This window comes from Pongo abelii, chromosome 9 (assembly GCF_028885655.2).
Source record: "Pongo abelii isolate AG06213 chromosome 9, NHGRI_mPonAbe1-v2.0_pri, whole genome shotgun sequence".
In the NCBI taxonomy this organism is placed as follows: domain Eukaryota; kingdom Metazoa; phylum Chordata; class Mammalia; order Primates; family Hominidae; genus Pongo; species Pongo abelii.
This window is the reverse complement of record NC_071994.2, coordinates 67,854,014-67,874,257: the sequence shown is the minus strand read 5'-3', so window position 1 is coordinate 67,874,257 and position 20,244 is coordinate 67,854,014. Positions and strand designations below refer to the sequence as shown.

At 39.7% G+C, this 20,244-nt stretch overlaps 1 protein-coding gene and 1 non-coding gene across 4 annotated transcripts in view; both read left to right on the top strand.

The window, feature by feature from the left end:
- Nucleotides 1–19,899, top strand: part of IPO7 (importin 7) — a 61,041-nt gene extending 41,142 nt beyond the window's left edge. For all 3 annotated transcript variants that reach the window (XM_024254968.3, XM_024254969.3, XM_063728149.1), the window contains 13 exons: nt 1,649–1,738; nt 2,140–2,305; nt 2,799–2,959; nt 3,997–4,125; nt 6,718–6,784; nt 6,869–6,994; nt 8,063–8,160; nt 9,423–9,518; nt 10,953–11,173; nt 11,261–11,466; nt 13,606–13,812; nt 15,232–15,348; nt 18,238–19,899. In XM_024254968.3, the coding sequence (XP_024110736.1) occupies nt 1,649–1,738; nt 2,140–2,305; nt 2,799–2,959; nt 3,997–4,125; nt 6,718–6,784; nt 6,869–6,994; nt 8,063–8,160; nt 9,423–9,518; nt 10,953–11,173; nt 11,261–11,466; nt 13,606–13,812; nt 15,232–15,348; nt 18,238–18,335 (1,782 nt within the window). In that variant the 3' untranslated portion in view covers nt 18,336–19,899. The remainder of the gene's footprint in view (nt 1–1,648; nt 1,739–2,139; nt 2,306–2,798; nt 2,960–3,996; nt 4,126–6,717; nt 6,785–6,868; nt 6,995–8,062; nt 8,161–9,422; nt 9,519–10,952; nt 11,174–11,260; nt 11,467–13,605; nt 13,813–15,231; nt 15,349–18,237) is intronic.
- LOC112135624 (small nucleolar RNA SNORA23) lies at nt 1,882–2,063 on the top strand. The gene has a single exon (XR_002916882.2). It is a non-coding gene; the product is annotated as a small nucleolar RNA SNORA23 (small nucleolar RNA).
- Nucleotides 19,900–20,244: the final 345 nt, after the last annotated feature.

The following is a 20,244-nucleotide window of genomic DNA, read 5'->3' as shown; positions in this document are numbered from 1 at the left end:
TGAGATTTCCGCCTCCCCGCCCCTCCCCCCGCCATATGCTGGAGTGCAGTGGCGCAATCTCGACTCACTGCAACCTCTGCCTTCCGGGTTCAAGTGATTCTCATGCCTCAGGTGCCTGCCACCAGCCTAATTTTTGTATTTTTAGTAGAGACGGGGTTTTGCCATGTTGGCCAGGCTGGTCTCGAGCTCCTGGCTTCAGGTGATCCGCCTGCCTCAGCCTCCCAAAGTGCCAGGATTACAGGCGTGAGCCACTGTGCCTGGCCCTTGCCCATTTTTAATCGGGTTATTTGTCTTTTTATAATTGAGTTGTTAGAAATCTTTACATTCTAAAGGCAGGCACTAAGTACTCACAGAATATTTAGTCATTGTATCTTTTATCTTTTCGTTTTTTGGAAATGGAGCCTCGCTCTGTTATGCAGGCTGGAGTGCAATGGCGTGATCTCTGCTCACTACAACCTCCACGTCCTGAGTTCAAGCGATTCTCCTGCCTCAGCCTCCCGAGTAGCTGGGACTGCAGACACCTGCCACCACACCAGCTAATTTTTGTATTTTCAGTAGAGACAGGGTTTCACCACGTTGGCCTGGCTGGTCTCAAACTCCTGACCTCAGGTGATCTACCCGCCTCAGCTTCCCAAAATGCTGGGATTACAGGCGTGAGCCACTGCACCCAGCCGTCTTTCATCTTTTCTATACCTGTTCACCCATCCTTCTCTTTGTTTATAAAGTATGTATTAAAGACATTCTAATCATTTGTGGCATAGAAGGCTGAGAATTAGTGAGTTCTCTTGGCAAATTCAAGTTTATCTATTCTTACCTTTCACTCAGCTTCACTTAGTGGTAATACCTTACATAGGTAGGCAAAGTTATCAAAAACATGAAGTTGATTTTGGTATGCTACTATCAACTAATCTATGGACTTTTTTAAAGTTTCACAAGATTTCCCACTGTGTCCTTTTTCTGTTCCATGACCCAGTCTAGGGTCTCACATTGCATTAAGTTGTCATGTCTGATTATGTAAGTGTTGATATATAAGTGTCATGTTTTTAATGTTGATTTAATGTGCAGTTTAAGGAACTCTTCTAAAAAGCTTCTTTGCACTTAGAAAATACTCACCTTGAATACTGAGAGTGCCTTTTTAGAGAATCACTTGAATCTGGGAGGTGGAGGTTGCAGTGAGCCGAAATTGTGCCACTGCACTCCAGCCTGGGCAACAGAGCAAGACTCTGTCTCAAAAAAAAAAGAAAAAAAAAAAGAGTGTGCCTTTTTAGATAGCCAGTTTATTCATTTGAAAGCAGGATTTTTCTCAGGTTATGTTATTTTCAGCCAGAAACTTTATCAGACAAGTTTTTTCATTTTAAAAGTTTCATAGTAACAGATAAAATTAACCAAACTTACATCAAACGCTATTGCTGGTAAGATTTGGCATAATGGCTTTCTAATCCAGGAATATAAAAACGTGAAAATGTGTTTAGTGGTTTTTGGTGGTGAAGTTCTGAAATAAGAAAATTGGTTGTGGATTCTGGGGTTCAAAGAATGAGAATAAATATATGTAACATTAATAGTAATTTTTAACAGTGTTATATCTGTTTGGAAATTGAGATGATTACATTTGGAACTGTATCAAAATAATTGTTGTTTATATTTACAGAAAAAGATCTATAAAGATCAGATGGAATATATGTTGCAGAATCATGTATTCCCTCTCTTCAGCAGTGAACTAGGCTACATGAGAGCAAGGGTATGTTTTAAAGCTGCATTATTTATATACTTTTGTCTTGTAATGAATGACTCTGTGGACTTTTATATTGAAACTTTTAAATGTTCACTTTGAAGGCTGTGTTTTATTTTAGGTTTCTGTTTAATGTAAATCTTTACATGGCTGCTGTAATGTGTGCATAGGTTTCATCTGTGTCTGGTAGCAGAGTCTGTCTGTGTTTTGCATTCAGATCTTGCTATCCACACAAACGTCATGCAGCCAAAGAGTAACTTGGGATCATAGTACTGGTCTAGTGTTGTCTCTGGACACATCTACCACTGGCCAGCCTCCAAATTCCCACACATAGAACTCAGGGAATAGAGATTAGCTTGGGGGAATTTAAGGTAAGGTATCTACACTAACTCACTGTGTTTTTACAAAAGGCTTGCTGGGTACTTCACTATTTTTGTGAAGTGAAGTTCAAAAGTGATCAGAACCTTCAAACAGCCTTAGAGCTAACGAGAAGATGTCTGATTGATGATAGAGAAATGCCTGTTAAAGTGGAAGCTGCCATTGCCCTTCAAGTATTGATCAGCAATCAAGAAAAAGGTAAAGGATTTTTGTATGTCAAGAAAAGTGAATGTTGGCCAGGTGCGGTAGGTCACACCTGTAATCTTAGCACTTCGGTAGGCTTAGGTGGGAAGAGCGCTTGAAGCCAGGTGTTCAAGACCAGCCTGGGCAACATCTCTACAAAAAAAATTTTTAAAAATTAACTGGGCATAGTGGCTTGTACCTGTAGTGCCAGCTACTTGGGAGTCTGAGGCAGCAGGATCACTAGAGCCCGACAGTTTTAGGCTGCAGTGTTCTATGATTGCCACTACTCTCCAGCCTGGGCAACAGATCAAAACCCTGCCTCTTATGAAAAGATATATATATCTATATATAAAATATATATTAATTGTAAAAAGCCATAATCCTAGAAACTTGGCATACTTCCTTTTTATGTGAAAGTACTTTTTAAAAAAACTCATTGATATTTGTTATATCAGGTTTTAAGAAGTTTTAGGGGTTTTATGCAAGTTTTTTACTCTTTCTCTTACAGCTAAAGAATATATCACACCATTCATCAGGCCTGTAATGCAGGCTCTTCTTCATATTATAAGAGAAACAGAAAATGATGACCTTACCAATGTAATTCAGAAAATGATCTGTGAATATAGTGAAGAAGTTACTCCTATTGCAGTAGAAATGACACAACATTTGGTATGTTGTTTGAACCTACCATATTTGCAAGCATTTTAATGTAGCTCTCAGTATGTTCCAGGTTGTGTCACAAGTGGCTTGCCTTACCTTATAGCAGTCCACCTTTTTGGCATCTGGGATCGGTTTCATGGAAGATAATTTTTCCACAGATGGTCCGGCGGACATGGCTTTGGGATGAAACTGTTCCACCTCTTATCATCAGGCAGGCAATGGTTTCTCATAAGGAGTGTGCAACCTAGATCCTTGAATGCACATTTTACAGTAGGGTTGACACTCCTATGAGAATTTCCGGGAGTAATGCTGCCTCACCTACCACTTATCTACTGGTCCTAACAGGCCATGGACCAGTACCAGTCCACTGCCTGGAGACTGGGGACCCCTGCCTTATAGTAGATATTTCACAGACATTACTGTGTAGCACATAAAGCCCTTGACAGATACTTACTTAATTCTAACACAATCGTGTGTCAGAATTATTCCTATTTTACAGAGAAAATGTGAGGTGTAAAATGGTTAATTGCCTAAGCTAGGCAGGGTGCGGTTGGGATTTGTATATGGGCCTTCACGATACTTGTTCTTAACTACTACCTCAGGCTGCAGCATGACTATCTGTGTAGTGGCCTGGAATGCTCAAAATAATCTATTGAATTTTACAAAAGATAAATCAGTGACCCCCTTGATGATTAAATATACTTTTATTTGGACATTGTCAAGTGTTACCAGTAATATTAATGAAAACTATTCATAATATTAAGTACTTTTTATACCTTGCCTCATTTAGTCCTCATACAGTGTCTGTGAAATCCCCAAAGTGGCATGCAGAAAAGGTCAAGAGAAGTCAAGTAGCTTGTTCAAGGTCACCCAATGAGTAGACTATTTGATTATAGAGCTCAAGCTCTTTATTATCATTAATCAATTTGGAGACATTGATTTGTTGTGGTATCCCTATGAGAACGTTCTAAGAATTAAAAGTCTTAGACCAAAACATATTTATAATGCCTCAGTGACAAACTTGAGTTATATTCTCTTGAATCTAGGCAATGACATTTAACCAAGTAATCCAGACGGGGCCAGATGAAGAAGGTAGTGATGACAAAGCAGTTACTGCTATGGGAATTCTGAATACAATTGATACACTTCTTAGTGTAGTTGAAGATCATAAAGAGGTAAGAAGATGATCTAGTGTTGCAGTTTTTCAAGCCATTTTATGCTTTTTAGAGGGCTCTAATATCTCTCTGGCATCTCATGTACCATGTTTTTGCCATTTTCCCTTTTATAAAGATAAGACTGGTACATTATATTTTAAGTTCTAAAGTATTAGTAGAAGGAATAGGAAGCAGGTATTTGTTTTACCATCTTAGGGCTCAGGATTTTGGCTCCTCGTTATGTTTTCTCAGATCCAGAAATATGATGGTTCCCAGGAAAAAAAAAAATTTTTCTTAGTTTTCTTTTTCTTTGAAAAGTTTTGGCGAAATACACATAACATAAAATTTACATTCCTAACCATTTTTAAGTATATAGTTCACTAATATTAAGTATATTCACATTGTTATGCAACCATCACTACCATCTTCCTAGTTTTCTTCTTTTCTAGTTGTCTTTTGGAAAAGTAAGAATTGTAATAATGGATTTTTTTTTCTTTTTTCTTTTTTCTTTTTTTTTTTTTGAGATGGAGTCTCGCTCTGTCGCCCAGGCTGGATTGCAATGGTCACTGCACCTGGCCCTGAAATTGTTTTTCTTAACATAATGGAAATATTCTAAGTGTTAAAAATGTAATAAAGTTTAGGTGATTAAGAAGTTTTGGTTATAGTTTTCTTGTTATTTACTCTTTTTTCTGTATGTTTTAAATAATTCCATTTTTAAAAAAATCCATTATTGGGCGGCCGGGCACAGTGGCTCATGCCTGTAATCCCAGCACTTTGAGAAGCCGAGGTGGGCAGATCACCTGAGGTCAGGAGTTCAAGACCAGCCTAGCCAACGTGGTGAAACCCCTGTCTCTACTAAAAATACAAAAATTAGCTGGGTGTGGTGGTGGGCGCCTGTAATCCCAGCTACTTGGGAGGCTGAGGCAGGAGAATCACTTGAACCCGAGAGGCAGAGGCTACAGTGAGCCAAGATCGCGCCACTGCACTCCAGCCTGGGCGACAGAGTGAGACACTGTGTCAGAAAAGAAAGAAAGAAAGAAAAACAATTTCAGATAGATGCAGTTGAAAGCCCTCAGGGGACCACTTCCTAACCCCTTTTCCCTACTTCCTTTCTTCCCGTAGAAGTAACACTGTCATGAATTTGGTGTTTATAATTCCAAAGCAGATGCTTGTAATGTATCTCTTATCCATAAATTACATGTTTTCAGATTATCTGCAAGTTGCCTTTTGCAGCATGAGGTTTTTCACTAAACTTTTTTTTTTTTTTTTTTGAGTCTCCCTTTGTTGCCTAGGCAGGAGTGCAGTGGCGCCATCTTGGCTCACCGCAACCTCTGCCTCCCAGGTTTAAGTGATTCTCCTGCCTCAGCCTCCTGAGCAACTGGGAGTACAGGCACGTACCACCACGCCCAGCTAATTTTTCTATTTTTAGTAGAGACAGGGTTTCACCACAGGGTTTCCTGACTTGAGGTCAGGACCTCAAGTGATCCGCCTCCCTCGACCTCCCAAAGTGCAGAGATTACAGGCGTGAGCCACCACACCAGCCACGTAAACTGTTTTTGTATTCTGCCTTATAATTGAATATAAGCAGAAGCCATGACCAATCCTATAGGTGCTTTATGTTTTAACAGATTGTTTATTCTATTTTAGGAGTTGTAAATGTATTAAGTTCTGTGTATTTGAAATGGATGTCTTGTTTTTATATCTGATTAGTGGATATTATTTTACCCTTCCTCCCCTTAACATTCTTATGGCCCTCAGGGATTTGGGATCTAATTTAGGACTATCTAGACAATTATAGAGGAATTTGTATTTCCTGTCAGTCTTGAGTTGGGGGCTGAGTTCACATTCCATGGTTCAATATATCTAATAAAATTTGAAAAACTAAGGTGACTTAAGGATTATTGGGATTCATAGCAATAATGCCTTCCTTTGGATAATTTCTCTGAGTCATTGACAGTGACTTTTCAATTACATTGAGCTGAATTAATATCTCTATTTGCACATAACAGATGGGCTATCTTCCGAATGGTCTTTTTTTTTTTTTTTTTTTTGAGATGCAGTTTTGCTCTTGTTGCCCAGGCTGGACTACAATGGCACTCGGCTCACTGCGACCTCCACCTCCTGGGTTCAAGCAATTCTCCTGCCTCAGCCTCCCAAATAGCTGGGATTACAGGCACCCGTTATCATGCCTGGCTAATTTTTTCTATTTTTAGTAGAGACGGAGTTTCACCATGCTGGCCAGGCTGGTTGCAAACTCCTGACCTCAGGTGATCCCACCCGCCTTGGCTTCCCAAAGTGCTGGGATTACGGGCGTGAGCCACCGCGCCCGGCCAACTCCTTTATTTTCATAGTTGTTTGCATTTTTCGAGAATGTTGTTTTTTCCTTTTTAGGTAAATTAAGCTAGCCATTCCTTGTGTTTTTCTCATTGTAATGGTATTTCATTCTATTTTTATCTGAGATCACAATTTCATAATGTGTAAGTCATTTTAAAACAAAGACTTATTTTTTTCACAATATTGACTTTATATTTAAGTGTACTGTTATAGTATGCGTTATCTTACTAAGTCATTTAGTGGGCTGTAACTGCATATGATTTTTTTCTTCTCTTTTAGATAACCCAACAGCTTGAGGGAATCTGCTTACAGGTCATTGGTACTGTTTTACAACAGCATGTCTTAGGTATTATACCTCTGATTGTGCTAAGAATTTAGTGCTATTTCACATGAGCAAGCATTTTCCTAATGACTTAGTATTCTCTTTTAGAATTCTATGAGGAGATCTTCTCTTTAGCGCACAGTTTGACATGTCAACAAGTGTCTCCACAGATGTGGCAGCTACTACCCCTTGTATTTGAAGTCTTTCAGCAAGATGGCTTTGATTACTTTACAGGTGAGTCAAATCAGCATGGAAATACTGAGGGTTTTCCCTGCTTTGATTTATTTGTAGCTTACCATTTGAACATACACTTTTTTTTTGAGTCGGAATTTCGCTCTTGTTGCCCAGGCTGGAGTGCAATGGCGATCTTGGCTCACCGCAACCTACGCCTCCTGGGTTCAAGTGATTCTCCTGCCTCAGCCTCCCAAGTAGCTGGGATTAAAGGCATGCGCCACCATGCCCAGCTAATTTTGTATTCTTGGTAGAGACAGAGTTTCTCCATGTTGGTCAGGCTGGTCTCAAACTCCCAACCTGAGGTGATCCGCCCACCTCAGCCTCCCAAAATGCTGGGATTACAGGCATGAGCCACTGCGCCTGGCCTGAACGTACACTTTTGAATGTTCAGACTGCTTCACTGTTTGGAACAATTATCAGTAGAAGTTAATGCTCAGTGGTGATGCATGGTGTTGATTTCTGCTATATAATTTAGTTATTTTAGGTTTATTCTTTGTTAACACACATACATACCCACACACCCCCTTGTAATCTTCTCCATATAAATGTAAAAATGTGTCTATAATTTTTATGTTTAAGTACAAAGAAAATCACTTTAATAATAGGTTCATTTCTGCATTTAATTATAAATGAATATGTTTTAATTAAAACTGAATGTTAAGGCCAGGCCTAGTGGATCACGCCTGTAATCCTAGCACTTTGGGAAGGTGGGAAAGCACTTCACTCCGGGAGTTCTCAACCAGCCTGGGCTATTAGACTCTGTCTCTAAAAAAAACTTTTAAAAATTAATCAGGCGAGGTGGAGTGTGCCTATAGTCCCAGCTACCTAGGAGGCTGAGGTGGGAGGATCACCTGAGTCCAGGATTTTGGTGTTACAGTGAGTTTTAATCACATCACTGTACTCCATCCTGGGCAACAGAGTGAGAGTGTCACCCCCTCCCCCCAAAAAAAGGTGAATGTTAGAGACAAAATGATCTCATAGATTTGCCTTTTTCTAAGGAAATTTTTCAAAAGCCAAGAAAGCATTTGTGTTACTAAAGATGTGTAACTGATGTTTTTATTAATACAGATATGATGCCCCTCCTTCATAATTATGTAACAGTTGATACAGACACACTTCTGTCTGACACCAAGTATCTTGAAATGATATACAGTATGTGCAAAAAGGTAGGTCATTTTTATATATCAGATTTCATGAGGCTTCTGCTATAAAATATATAAAATTGTGAAAACTCATGTGATACCACATTGTAGTAATAAACATGTAAACATGGATCTGACAGAATTAAGGGCTTTAAAAGTTAAAAGTCATTGGTCATTGGTCCCTAGATGCCACAGCTTTGATAAATATATGTCTTTTGTGTGCCTTCTGACACTTGGAATTTGTTTTTGAATTTTAGAGTGCCCGGAGTTTAACTAACATAGTCTTATGGAATCAAAAGAAGGAAAAGAGTCAAGAACTTGAGAGATTTTTGAAAGGATTAGGAATGGATAGAGATGTTTTATAAAGGAAAAGGTTAGCAGCTGTAGGTTTACAACAAGCAATAGGGAATGAATGTCTCCCTTTTGTTTGGTTGGGGAAACAAATAAACTGGAGTCCATCAATGTCAAAGTCAGTGTAATTGGTAGCATTTTAATTTCTAGCAATGTCTGTTGTAGGTCATTAGAAAATGATTTGCTCCATGAAGTTTTTAGATTTCTTTCACTCATCTCTTTCCCTTCTGAACACAAAGTCACACATAATCATCTAGTTATGTTAGTCATTGTTTACTGCCAATTATATTATTTATATTAATATTCTGGGAGCAGAGATATACCTATACTATCTATATTTCTATTCCTGAACACTTATTCATACGTTTTTACTCATCTAGTTTTCACTAGCCTTCAAGTCCATGTTCATTTCCTGTCTGGAGTTTAATGTTGCCCTATAAGGCAACATTTGCCCTCAACAGGCTGCCTCTTCCTCCCTCCATTCCTCCCTCCCCTACTGGTTTTTTTTTTTGTTATTGTTGTTTTCTTTTTTAAAGAGAAAAGGGTTTCCTAGAAATGTCAACATCTTAGCTTTTTGTAGTTCTTTACAGGAGAAAGGTTAGGTGTTTTAGCTACCACCTGTGTATGAGAAGTTAGTGGTTGTCAACTTGCTGTAATCCAGAATGGCACTACAGGATAGGTACTTGGATCACAAAGACCAAGATGCCAGAGGGCTAGACTATGAAAGATAGGAGGCAGACAGCTCCAGATCCTCACAGCTATCCAGATCCTTTAGTCTTTCATCTGTGCAATGAACATTGCAGTTATTTGGTATTAATTAGGGTACATCAAGTAATACTCAGAGCCTGTACACAGGGTAGGAAATTGTTTCCCTGATTTAGATATCTGATTTAAAGGATAAAGCCTTACTGCAATTTATATTCTGTTTTGATCAGGTTCTTACAGGAGTTGCAGGAGAAGATGCAGAGTGTCATGCAGCAAAATTGTTAGAGGTCATCATTCTGCAGTGCAAAGGGCGTGGCATTGACCAGGTCAGTGAAGCTAATAATGATTTGTAGTTCAGGGGGTAATCTTTTCCTTCCACTTTCTTTCTTCATTTTTTGGCATTTGTTGCATATTCTGTATGTTTTTGTTTATTGAGACATCTAGACAACTAATATTTTTAGTTTAAAATTTAACTAATATGTAATAATGATCATATGTTTAATATATAGGAGTTGGACTAAGTTTTATGGCTACTTTGTTATCATGAAAGGTAAACTTTGGCTTAAGATTTTTTGGATAGCTTTAGTAATTAAATATCCATGGTCAGTTTTTTTTGTTTTGTTTTGTTTGTGTTTTTTTGTTTGTTTGTTTGTTTGTTTTTTTGAATCAGAGTCTCGCTCTGTTGCCCAGGCTGGAGTGCAGTGGCACATTCTCTGATCACTGCAACCAGATTCAAGCAGTTCTCCTGCCTCAGCCTCCCAAGTAGCTGGGATTACAGGCACACACCACCACACCCGCCTAATTTTATATGTATATATATATGTGTGTGTGTATATATATATATATGTGTGTGTATATATATATATTTTTTTTTGTTTTTGTTTTGTTTTTTGTTTTGTTTTGTTTTTGTGAGACGCTGTCTCGGCCTGTCGCCTAGGCTGGAGTGCAGTTGTGCAATCTCAGCTCACTGCAACCTCTGCCTCCCAGGTTCAAGCAGTTCTCTGCCTCAGCCTCCAGAGTAGCTGGGATTACAGGCGGCTGCCACCACACCCGGCTAATTTTTTATATTTTTAGTAGAGATGGAGTTTCGCCATTTTGGCCAGGCTGGTCTCAAACTCCTGACCTCAAGTGTTCTGCCCGCCTCAGACTCCCAAAGTGCTGGGATTACAGGCATGAGCCACGTTACCCGGCCCATGGTCAATTTTAATAGGAACATTGTGAAGCCATGATTGATATCGTTGTGAGCTTTTATTTATTTATTTATTTATTTTATATATTTTTTTGAGACAGAGTCTCACTCTGTCGCCCAGGCTGGAGTGCAGTGGCGCGATCTCGGCTCACTCCTCCACCTTCCGGGTTCACACCGTTCTCCTTCCTCAGCCTCCCAAGTAGCTGGGACCACAGGCACCCGCCATCACGCCTGGCTAATTTTTTTTATTTTTAGTAGAGACGGGGTTTCACTGTGTTAGCCAGGATGGTCTCGATCTCCTGACCTCGTGATCCGCCTGCCTCAGCCTCCCAAAGTGCTGGGATTACAGTCGTGAGCCACCACTCCCGGCCCGTCGTGAGCTTTTAATAGCGCCATGAAGACTACTAGACTTTCTCTAAAATTAGATGTCCCAGTGCAGTGCCTCAGCAGTAAATATTGGTCATCTAATGCTACAATAGGGTTAATTGAGGCAACAAAGAAGTTAATATTTTTAGAATGTTTGAATGCTATTAATTATAGTCTTAGAATATCTTGCTATCTTTTTTTGTAGTGCATTCCCTTATTCGTGGAAGCAGCCTTAGAAAGACTGACAAGAGAGGTTAAGACAAGTGAACTTCGAACTATGTGTCTGCAAGTTGCAATTGCAGCTTTGTATTATAATCCACACCTACTACTCAATACCTTAGAAAATCTTCGCTTCCCTAATAATGTTGAACCAGTTACAAATCATTTTATTACACAGTGGCTTAATGATGTTGACTGTTTCTTGGGGTAAGTGACGTATTGCAGTTTTACTACATTTGCTTTGGGAGGAACTCTGCTTATTTAAGAAAAGAAAACTTTTTTTTTTTTTTTTAGGCTTCATGATAGAAAGATGTGTGTTCTCGGACTCTGTGCTCTTATTGATATGGAACAGATACCCCAAGTTTTAAATCAGGTTTCTGGACAGATTTTGCCAGCTTTTATTCTTTTATTTAACGGATTGAAAAGAGCATATGCCTGCCATGCAGAACACGAGAATGACAGTGATGATGATGATGAAGCTGAAGATGATGATGAAACCGGTAAGGGATTTTCAATGGAAGAAGACAAAACTTACCTACTTAGAAATATTACCGCACTGGGCCGGGTGCAGTGGCTCAGGCCTGTAATCCCAGCACTTTGGGAGGCCGAGGCAGGTGGATCACAAGGTCAGGAGTTCGAGACCAGCCTGGCCAGTATGGTGAAACCCCGCCTCTACTAAAAATACAAAAATTAGCTGGGTGTAGTGGTGGGCACTCGTAGTCCCAGCTACTTGGGAGGCTGAGGCAGGAGAATCGCTTGAAACCATGAGGCAGAGGTTGCAGTGAGCCAAGATTGCATCACTGCACTCCAGCCTGGGTAACAGAGCGAGACTCCATCTCAGATTAAAAAAAAAAAAAAAAAAAATCACTAGCCCTTCTCCCAAATAAATGTGGGATCATACCCAAATGCTTTCATTCACAGAAAAGACTTCCTATCTTCTCACTAGAGTGATGTAATCAGGAACCTCAGCTGTATCACCAACACGTAGAACAGTTCAAATCATTATAGTATGCAACCAACAAAGATTTGTTCATTTTACACATTCTCAGCACTGTAGATACAAAGATGAATGAGATGTCATGCAGTTCTTCAAAAGTTTTCTATCCCACTGTGGGAAAGTATTACAAAGCCAAATAATTATGTATATAATAATAGAGTTGACACGAAGTGCTGAGTCCACTTAACAGCGAGAGATTATAGCTCCCTTTTTTATATGGTGGCATGAGCCTATAGTCCCAGCTACTTGGAAGTCTGAGGTATCAGATTCGCTTGAGCCCAGGAGTTTGGGTTTTTTTTTTTTTTTTTTTTCTTTTGAGACGGAGTTTTGCTCCTGTTGCCCAGGCTGGAGTGCAATGGCGCGATCTTGGCTCACTGCAACATCTGCCTCCCGGGTTCAAGCAATTCTCCTGCCTCAGCCCCCCAAATAGCTGGGATTATAGGCACGTGCCACCATGCCCAGCTTATTTTTGTGTTTTTAGTAGAGACGGGATTTCACCGTGTTGGCCAGGCTGGTCTCAAACTCCTGACCTCAGATGATCCACCTTCCTGGGCCTCCCAAAGTGCTGGGATTACAGGTGTGAGCCACTGCACTGAGCCGTGAAACCCCATTTCTTTAAAAAAAAGTTGTGGGGATTACATGAGGGAATCCTTGACGCTTAAATAGTGCTTGGCAGATGGCACTGAATTAACAGTATTAACAAAGGTACACATATCATTATAGTTACTATTAAAGATTTATGGGGTTTTTTTGTTGGTTTGTTTTTTGTTGTTGTTGTTGTTGAGACGGAGTCTGGTTCTGTCGCCAAGCTGGAGTGCAGTGGCAATCTTGGCTCACTGCAACCTCCGACTCCAGGGTTCAAGCGATTCTCCTGCCTCAGCCTCCCAAGTAGCTGGGATTACAGGCGTGTGCCACCACACCTGGCTAATTTTTTTTATTTTTAGTAGAGATGGGGTTTCACCGTGTTGGCCAGGGTGGTCTCAATCTCCTGAGCTCGTGATCTGCCTGCCTCGGCCTCCTAAAGTGTTGGGATTACAGGCGTGAGCCACCGCGCCTGGCGAATTATGGGGTTTTCTTTTTATTTTTAAGCTTCTAAAGATTTATGGTCTTAATGTTGACTGAATTTATTGGAGACATCCATCCTATCATCTATTAATTCTAAAACCTAAGTATACCTGCACTATAACATTATGTTAATTAAATGTTGATAAATACATTTTATCTATAAGACTGTACACTATCAGTGTATAAATTGATAAAATATTAAGAGAAATTATTGTAAGGGTTTCAACATAAGATAGCTATTGCTATTTTTGTCTTTTATCATTTACTAACTTAGCCAGCCATTTAAAAAAAATCTTACAGAAGGTTTAGTGGGTGTAATGGTAGTGTGTTCATACTGTGTAGTCCTTTTTCAGATGTCTAGTATTAAGAACACATTAAATCAAGGTTGGTTTTCTTGGACTCCTATGGGAATTTTCATTTCTATTCATTGTTGAACATGTATTTAAACACCAATTCCTGGAGCTCTCTCTTGTTACTTGTGACTTGTAATTTACTGACAGTGATTGAGATGATTGTCAATTTGTTGAGTAACAAAATATCTCATTGTTATAAAAGTACTTATATTATGACTTGGCAGAGGAACTGGGGAGTGATGAAGATGATATTGATGAAGATGGGCAAGAATATTTGGAGATTCTGGCTAAGCAGGCTGGTGAAGATGGAGATGATGAAGATTGGGAAGAAGATGATGCTGAAGAGACTGCTCTGGAAGGCTATTCCACAATCATTGATGATGAAGATAACCCTGTTGATGAGTATCAGATATTTAAAGCTATCTTTCAAAGTAAGTCAACTTGTTACATGTGGATCCATTTCATTGAACAAATCTATTGTAGTTTCTGCCTGCCCTTTAAAGGAAGAGTTTGGAGGATATCAAACCCAGACTAGAAAAGGCTGGTTAGGCAAAGTAACCAAAATTATTTCTAAGGTTGCCATAGTTTCTGAGTATTCTTTATTCATCCTGTTATTTTACATTTAGTTTGTAATTTTGGAAGATTATAGGAAAATAATGTAGTTCAAAAAAGTATACAGTGACAGTGCCTCTTTGCTACTTCTGATTCCCAGTCTCCCAGCTTTCCTCAGAAGTAACCACTCTTACGTGTATACCTGTTTGTTGTATGTTATTATTTGTGTGTATCCTTTTTTCCTGCCCAAACCTACACTTACCTGTTAGAGTATATTAGCATTTATGGCGTATGATCTTATAATTCTTTTTTTCCTATATTCTATGATGTGTTAACTAATTTAATCTATTATTACTAAATTAGCACTTTTGGCATAATCAAATTTTTAGCTTTAAACAACTAATTTAACCTTGAGATTTTTGAATTATATATGCCTAGGATTCTGGAGCCACATACACTGTTAAATATTCCAAGAAAAGTCCACTGTTCCTATAATGTGTCATTGTATGTGGCTCCAGAATACTAGGTTCTGGTTGGTTTTTACCATCATTTACTTGGATTTCAACAAGGTATAGCATCTGTGTTTTACCATCCACGTTAAGAAGTTAAATTTCCGCTGTATTTGAAACATCCTTTCCTCTCACAGTTAATTGCTATTATATATCATTTCCTATGCATTGGGAACTGATGAATATATTTTTTGATAGAATACATTATCTGATAACCAAGGATTTGAGTCTTCTAAGCCCATGACAAGGCAGTTTTGATGCAAGGTTACAGAAGCACAAAGTGCTGGTTTCTGAGCTACATGGCAGCAAGAACTGATTGAGGTGCCTAACTTGTTGTTTCTGTGCCTTGTACTTTGTAGACAGACACCACATGTCAGTCCCTAAAGGATGGTTCCTAACACGGGGCCCATGTACCAAAGTAGCCTTGATGATTTTCAAGTTGCTTTAGCTCTGAATCTTTTAAGATGGTTGGGTTAGCCTTATTCCTGAAGTCTCCCTGGTTTGTTACTTACTATATAAGAACTAGTTAGGCTCTGAGTCCTTATTTGCTAGAGAGATGGATCGTAAGAATGATTAGAGTTTTTGGAGGCATAAAGATAAGCTGTAATTAATTTTTATTCCTATATCTGTTGTTTCACAAATATGGTAATTTTAAAAATTATTGGGAGAATATAAAATAGATCAGAATTTCAGTATTGCCTCGGGATGGAGTAGGAGGAATAGTATAGAACGGAGCTACCAAGCCTCTCTTATTCATGTTGTTTTTCCCTTGTTTTTGTTTTTTGATAGCTATTCAAAATCGTAATCCTGTGTGGTATCAGGCACTGACTCACGGTCTTAATGAAGAACAAAGAAAACAGTTACAGGACATAGCAACTCTGGCTGATCAAAGAAGAGCAGCCCATGGTATGTTAATTAACTGTAACTCTTCTTTAATTAGTGACTTTTATAGCTTTAAAATTTTACAGGTTTTAAATTTTATATCATTTAAGATGATATAAAAGGTATAGTTGTCGCAGGTGATAGGAGTTTAATCTGAGGGATTTAATTCAAGATAACTTAATTTTGGCTTTGGCTACAGTTCGCTTTTTTTTTTTTTTTTTTTTTTTTTTTTTTGAGATGGCGTCTTGCTCTGTCGCCCAGGCTGGAGTGCAGTGACGCAATGTCAGCTCACTGCAAGCTCCACCTCCCGGGTTCATGCCATTTTTCTGCCTCAGCCTCTCAAGTAGCTGGGACTACAGGCACCTGCCACTACACCTGGCTAATTTTTTGTATTTTTAGTAGAGACAGGTTTTCACTGTGTTAGCCAGGATGGTATCAATCTCCTGACCTCATGACCTGCCCGCCTCGGCCTCCTGAAGTGCTGAGATTACAGGCGTGAGCCACCACACCCAGCCCCAGTTTGCTTATTTTTAAGTATAGTTGGGCCAGGCGTGGTGGCTCATGCCTGTAATTAATTCCAGCACTTTGGGAGGCTACGGTGGGTGGATTGCCTGAGCTCAGGAGTTTGAGACCAGCCTGGGCAACATGACAAAACTGTGTCTCTACTAAAATACAAAAAACTAGCCAGGCATGGTGGCACATGCCTGTATTCCCAGCTACTCAGGAGGCTGAGGCAGGAGAATTGCTTGAACCTAGGAGGCGGAGGTTGCAGTAAGTTGAGATTGCACCACTGTACTCCATTCTGGGCAACAGAGCGAGACTCCATCTCCAAAAAAACAGAAACAAAAAAACTAGAGAACACAGCCAGACATGGTGGCTCATGCCTGTAATCCCAGCTACTTGGGAGGCTGGGGCAGGCAAGTCCTTAAACCCAGGAGGCAGAGGTTGCAGTGAGCCGACATCACGCCATTGCACTCCAGCCTGGGTGACAAGAGCAAAACTCTGTCTCAAAAAAAAAAAAAAGTGCAGTTGAAGACTACTTTCAGTATGCAATAATTTTAGCTCATGGTGATGGTTAGATAGTAGAAAGTTCTGTTAAAAATGTAAACACCTAAGCCGGGTGCAGTGGCTCATACCTGTAATCCCAGCACTTTGGGAGGCTGAAGCGGGTGGATCACCTGAGGTTTAGAGTTCAAGACCAGCCTGACCAACGTGGAGAAACCCCATCTCTACTGCAAATACAGAATTAGCTGGGCATGGTAGCGCATGCCTGTAATCCCAGCTACTCGAGAGGCTGAGGCAGGAGAATTGCTTGAACCTGGGAGGTGGAGGTTGCGGTGAGCCGAGGTCGCGCCATTGCACTCCAGCCTGGGCAACAAGAGCAAAACTCCGTCTCAAAAAAAAAAAAAAAATTTAAACACTTGGCTAGGCGTGGTGGCTCATGCCTGTAATCCCAGCACTTTGGAAGGCCAAGACAGGAGGGTCGCTTGAGTTTGGAAGTTGAAGTCCAGCCTGGGCAACATAGTCAGACATCATCTCTACAAAAAATAAACAAAATTAGCCAGGCATGGTGGTGCATGCCTGTAAGTCCCAGCTACTTGGGAGGCTGAGGCTGGTGGATCACTTGAACGTGGGAGGTGTGTAGGTTATAGTGAGCCATTATTGTGCCACTGTACTCTAGCCTGGGTGCCAGAGTGAGACCCTGTGTCCAAAAATGTAAAAACTTACAAAGTTAAATAGCTCCCAGACATGTCTTTTCATCTTTAAATGTTTCAGTGTGCAATTTTTAAAAGTACATTTTAGGCCAGGCGCAGTGGCTCACGCCTATAATCCCAGCACTTTGGGAGGCCGAGGCTGGCGGATCACTTGAGGTCAGGAGTTCGAGAGCAGCCTGGCCAACATACAGTGAAACCCTGTCTCTACTAAAAAACACAAAAATTAGCTGGACATGGTGGCACACATCTGTAGTCCCAGCTACTTGGGAAGCTGAGGCAGGAGAATCGCTCGAACCTGGGAGGCAGAGGTTGCAGTGAGCCAACATCGCGCCACTGCACTCCAGCCTGGGTGACAGAGTGAAACTCTGTCTCTAAGAAAAAAATAAAAACAAACAAAAAAAGTACATTTTAGGTTATACACCACTGTTAATGCACAACAATTATCTATAGACTTTTTTTTATAAATTAAAAAAATTATTTTATTTATTTTTTTGAGAAGAGTCCACGCTGTCACCCAGGCTGGAGTGCAGTGGCGCAATCTCGGCTCACTGCCACCTCCATCTCCCGATTTCAAGTGGTTCTCGTGCCTCAGCTTCCGAGTAGCTGAGATTACAGACACGCACCACCACACCCAACTAATTTTTGTATTTTTAGTAGAGATGAGGTTTCACTATGTTGGCCAGGCTGGTCTTGAAAACTCCTGACTCCTGAGGCGGATGGATCATTTGAGGTCGGGAGTTCTAGACCAACCTGGCCAAACATGGTGAAACCCTGCCTCTACTAAAAATACAAAAAATTACCCAGGCATGGTGGCACGCACTTGTAGTCCCAGCTACTTGGGAGTTTGAGGCAGGAGAGAATCACTTGCACCTGGGAGGCAGAGGTTGCAGTGAGCCAAGATCGTGCCACTGCACTCCAGCCTGGGCAACAGAGCCAGACTCCGTCTCAAAAAAAAAAGATTTTTTTCTTAACAGTGGGAAGTGAAAATTGGCTAAGAAGTCTACAGCATCCAGTAAAAGAGATTATATTCTCTACATAATGCATGCTCCCTTGCCGCTATACATTGGAGAAAACATGGACTTTGGAACTTCCTGGCCACTAATGATGGTTAAGCTACTGGCTTGTTTAATGTTTTGTCAGTTTCTCCCCAAGTTAGTAGATGATTGAATGGCCTACTAAAATTTTATTTGTTTTCTAGAATCCAAAATGATTGAGAAGCATGGAGGATACAAATTCAGTGCTCCAGTTGTGCCAAGTTCTTTCAATTTCGGAGGCCCAGCACCAGGGATGAATTGAGTTACCTCTTTCTTTCCTGCTGTGTGATTGTAGTGAAGAGCTTGTGTTCCTCCTAGTAGTGGTTCCAGAACTGGTTCATGTTATCTATTCTAAACTAATGATCAATAGATGGACAAAAGAAACAACAACCCCAGGAGATGGGACCTGATCATGCAACCTGGCACTGGAAAAGAAATCAGCGGGATTTTGGGGGTGGGGTGGGGGATGGGAGGTACCTTAGAGGGCGTATTTTCTTTATTTTTTGAAGAAAGTAAGATCCTGACTCTGAAGCTTCAAAGTGACACTGTGGAAATCTGAAACAAGAGGGGATGTCATGAAGGCAGCTTTTCTTTTTCTGAGGAAAAAATAGGCATGGGCTACAGGACTATTTAAAATGTCTCATTTACAGTATAAAACTCAAAGGTAGATGTAATTTTTACACCTATGAGTATTTGTCCAATTTCTGTCTCTTCCTCACCATTGGGTATCTATTCTTTATATGTAAATAAGATAAGGTCATCTGATAGCCTTATTCAGTCTTCATCATTTTCATTCATCATTGTTCCTATGTAGATTATTGGACATTTATTGTAGCACTACATAACTGATTATAAAAATCTGTAAATGAATTAGCACTTTCATATTGAAACAAGCCTGCTAGCCTATGTATAAAATAGCAAAATGTTTGCTGTTTATAAAAAGATGTAATGGGGTGGGGGGCAGGGGTAATTTCAAGTTATTAATTTAAAAATGAACTAGCAATTTTGTACCTGGTGACTTTGTGGTGCACTCACCTCTGATAGTGACTTGAATTCGGTATGTAAAAAGGGGTTAGTGGTATTTCATTGCTGCTAAAAATGACAACTCCCTCTGTGTCCTGTTTTTCTTAAAGCTGTCAGTGTACAAGTGGGTATTTGAATACCAGACCTTACTGTAAAAAATGAGAAAGGTGGTATCTAGAGCATGTAAATTGGATATAGAGTTCTACTCTTAAAGAGTTGATCTAAGAGTATGGCTAAACATCTATATATGCAATCTATTAAAAGAACTTAATTCGGCTATTATGTCTTGATTTGATTGCAGTTTTTTCCTAATTATAACAAATTTTTCCTCATTGGCCTGTTTTTAATCCTGTGCCTAGAAAGAGTACAAAATGAACACTTTAAAAAATTGATATTTAACACTTACCCACTCCCCTTTCCCCATCTCTTCTACCGCTCTTGTTGATTGTGGTATCTGATCTTGACTAGATAGGCTGAAGGCACATGGTTCCCTCCAAAAACCACTATTGATACCACTGTAAAAACAAGCCAGCAAAAAGATACTGTAGAGAGGTTGGCTTGCTTCCCTCTCTTCCTAACTGCATGTTGAAAAATAAGCCGTTATTGATCTTAAACATCTGTCAGATGAGTCATACATTGGGTTATTTTTTATATACATGTATACACAAAATATTTCAAATTGAAAGCAACATCTTAATGGATTCAAAACTATTACAAGCTGTTGTCTAAAACAGATGAGAAAAAAATTTATAACTGTAAAAACAAATGCACATATTGATATTTAAAATGCGTAATTAAGAAAACCCATTGTTGTTGTGTTTTTCTTGCATACCAATAATTAAGCCACTACTGTTGGCACTGTTTGGTTTTCTATTTTAACACTGAAGGAGTGAAAGTATTTCCTATATTTATGAATTTACTACTAAAATCTTGGCAAAAAAAGAAAAAAATTGTCTAACTTGTGTGGGTGAAAACTGTTAATCAAGTGTTTCTACTCCCCCCCCCAAAATCCCCTGAAAGTTGGACACCAACTGTATACCCTAGGTTGCTTAAAGGGATTTCACTATTATATAAAGTCAATAAAAATGAAGTAGTTGTATATATGCAACATTGTGTACAGAGGGGAAATAATGAATAGTATTAAAGAA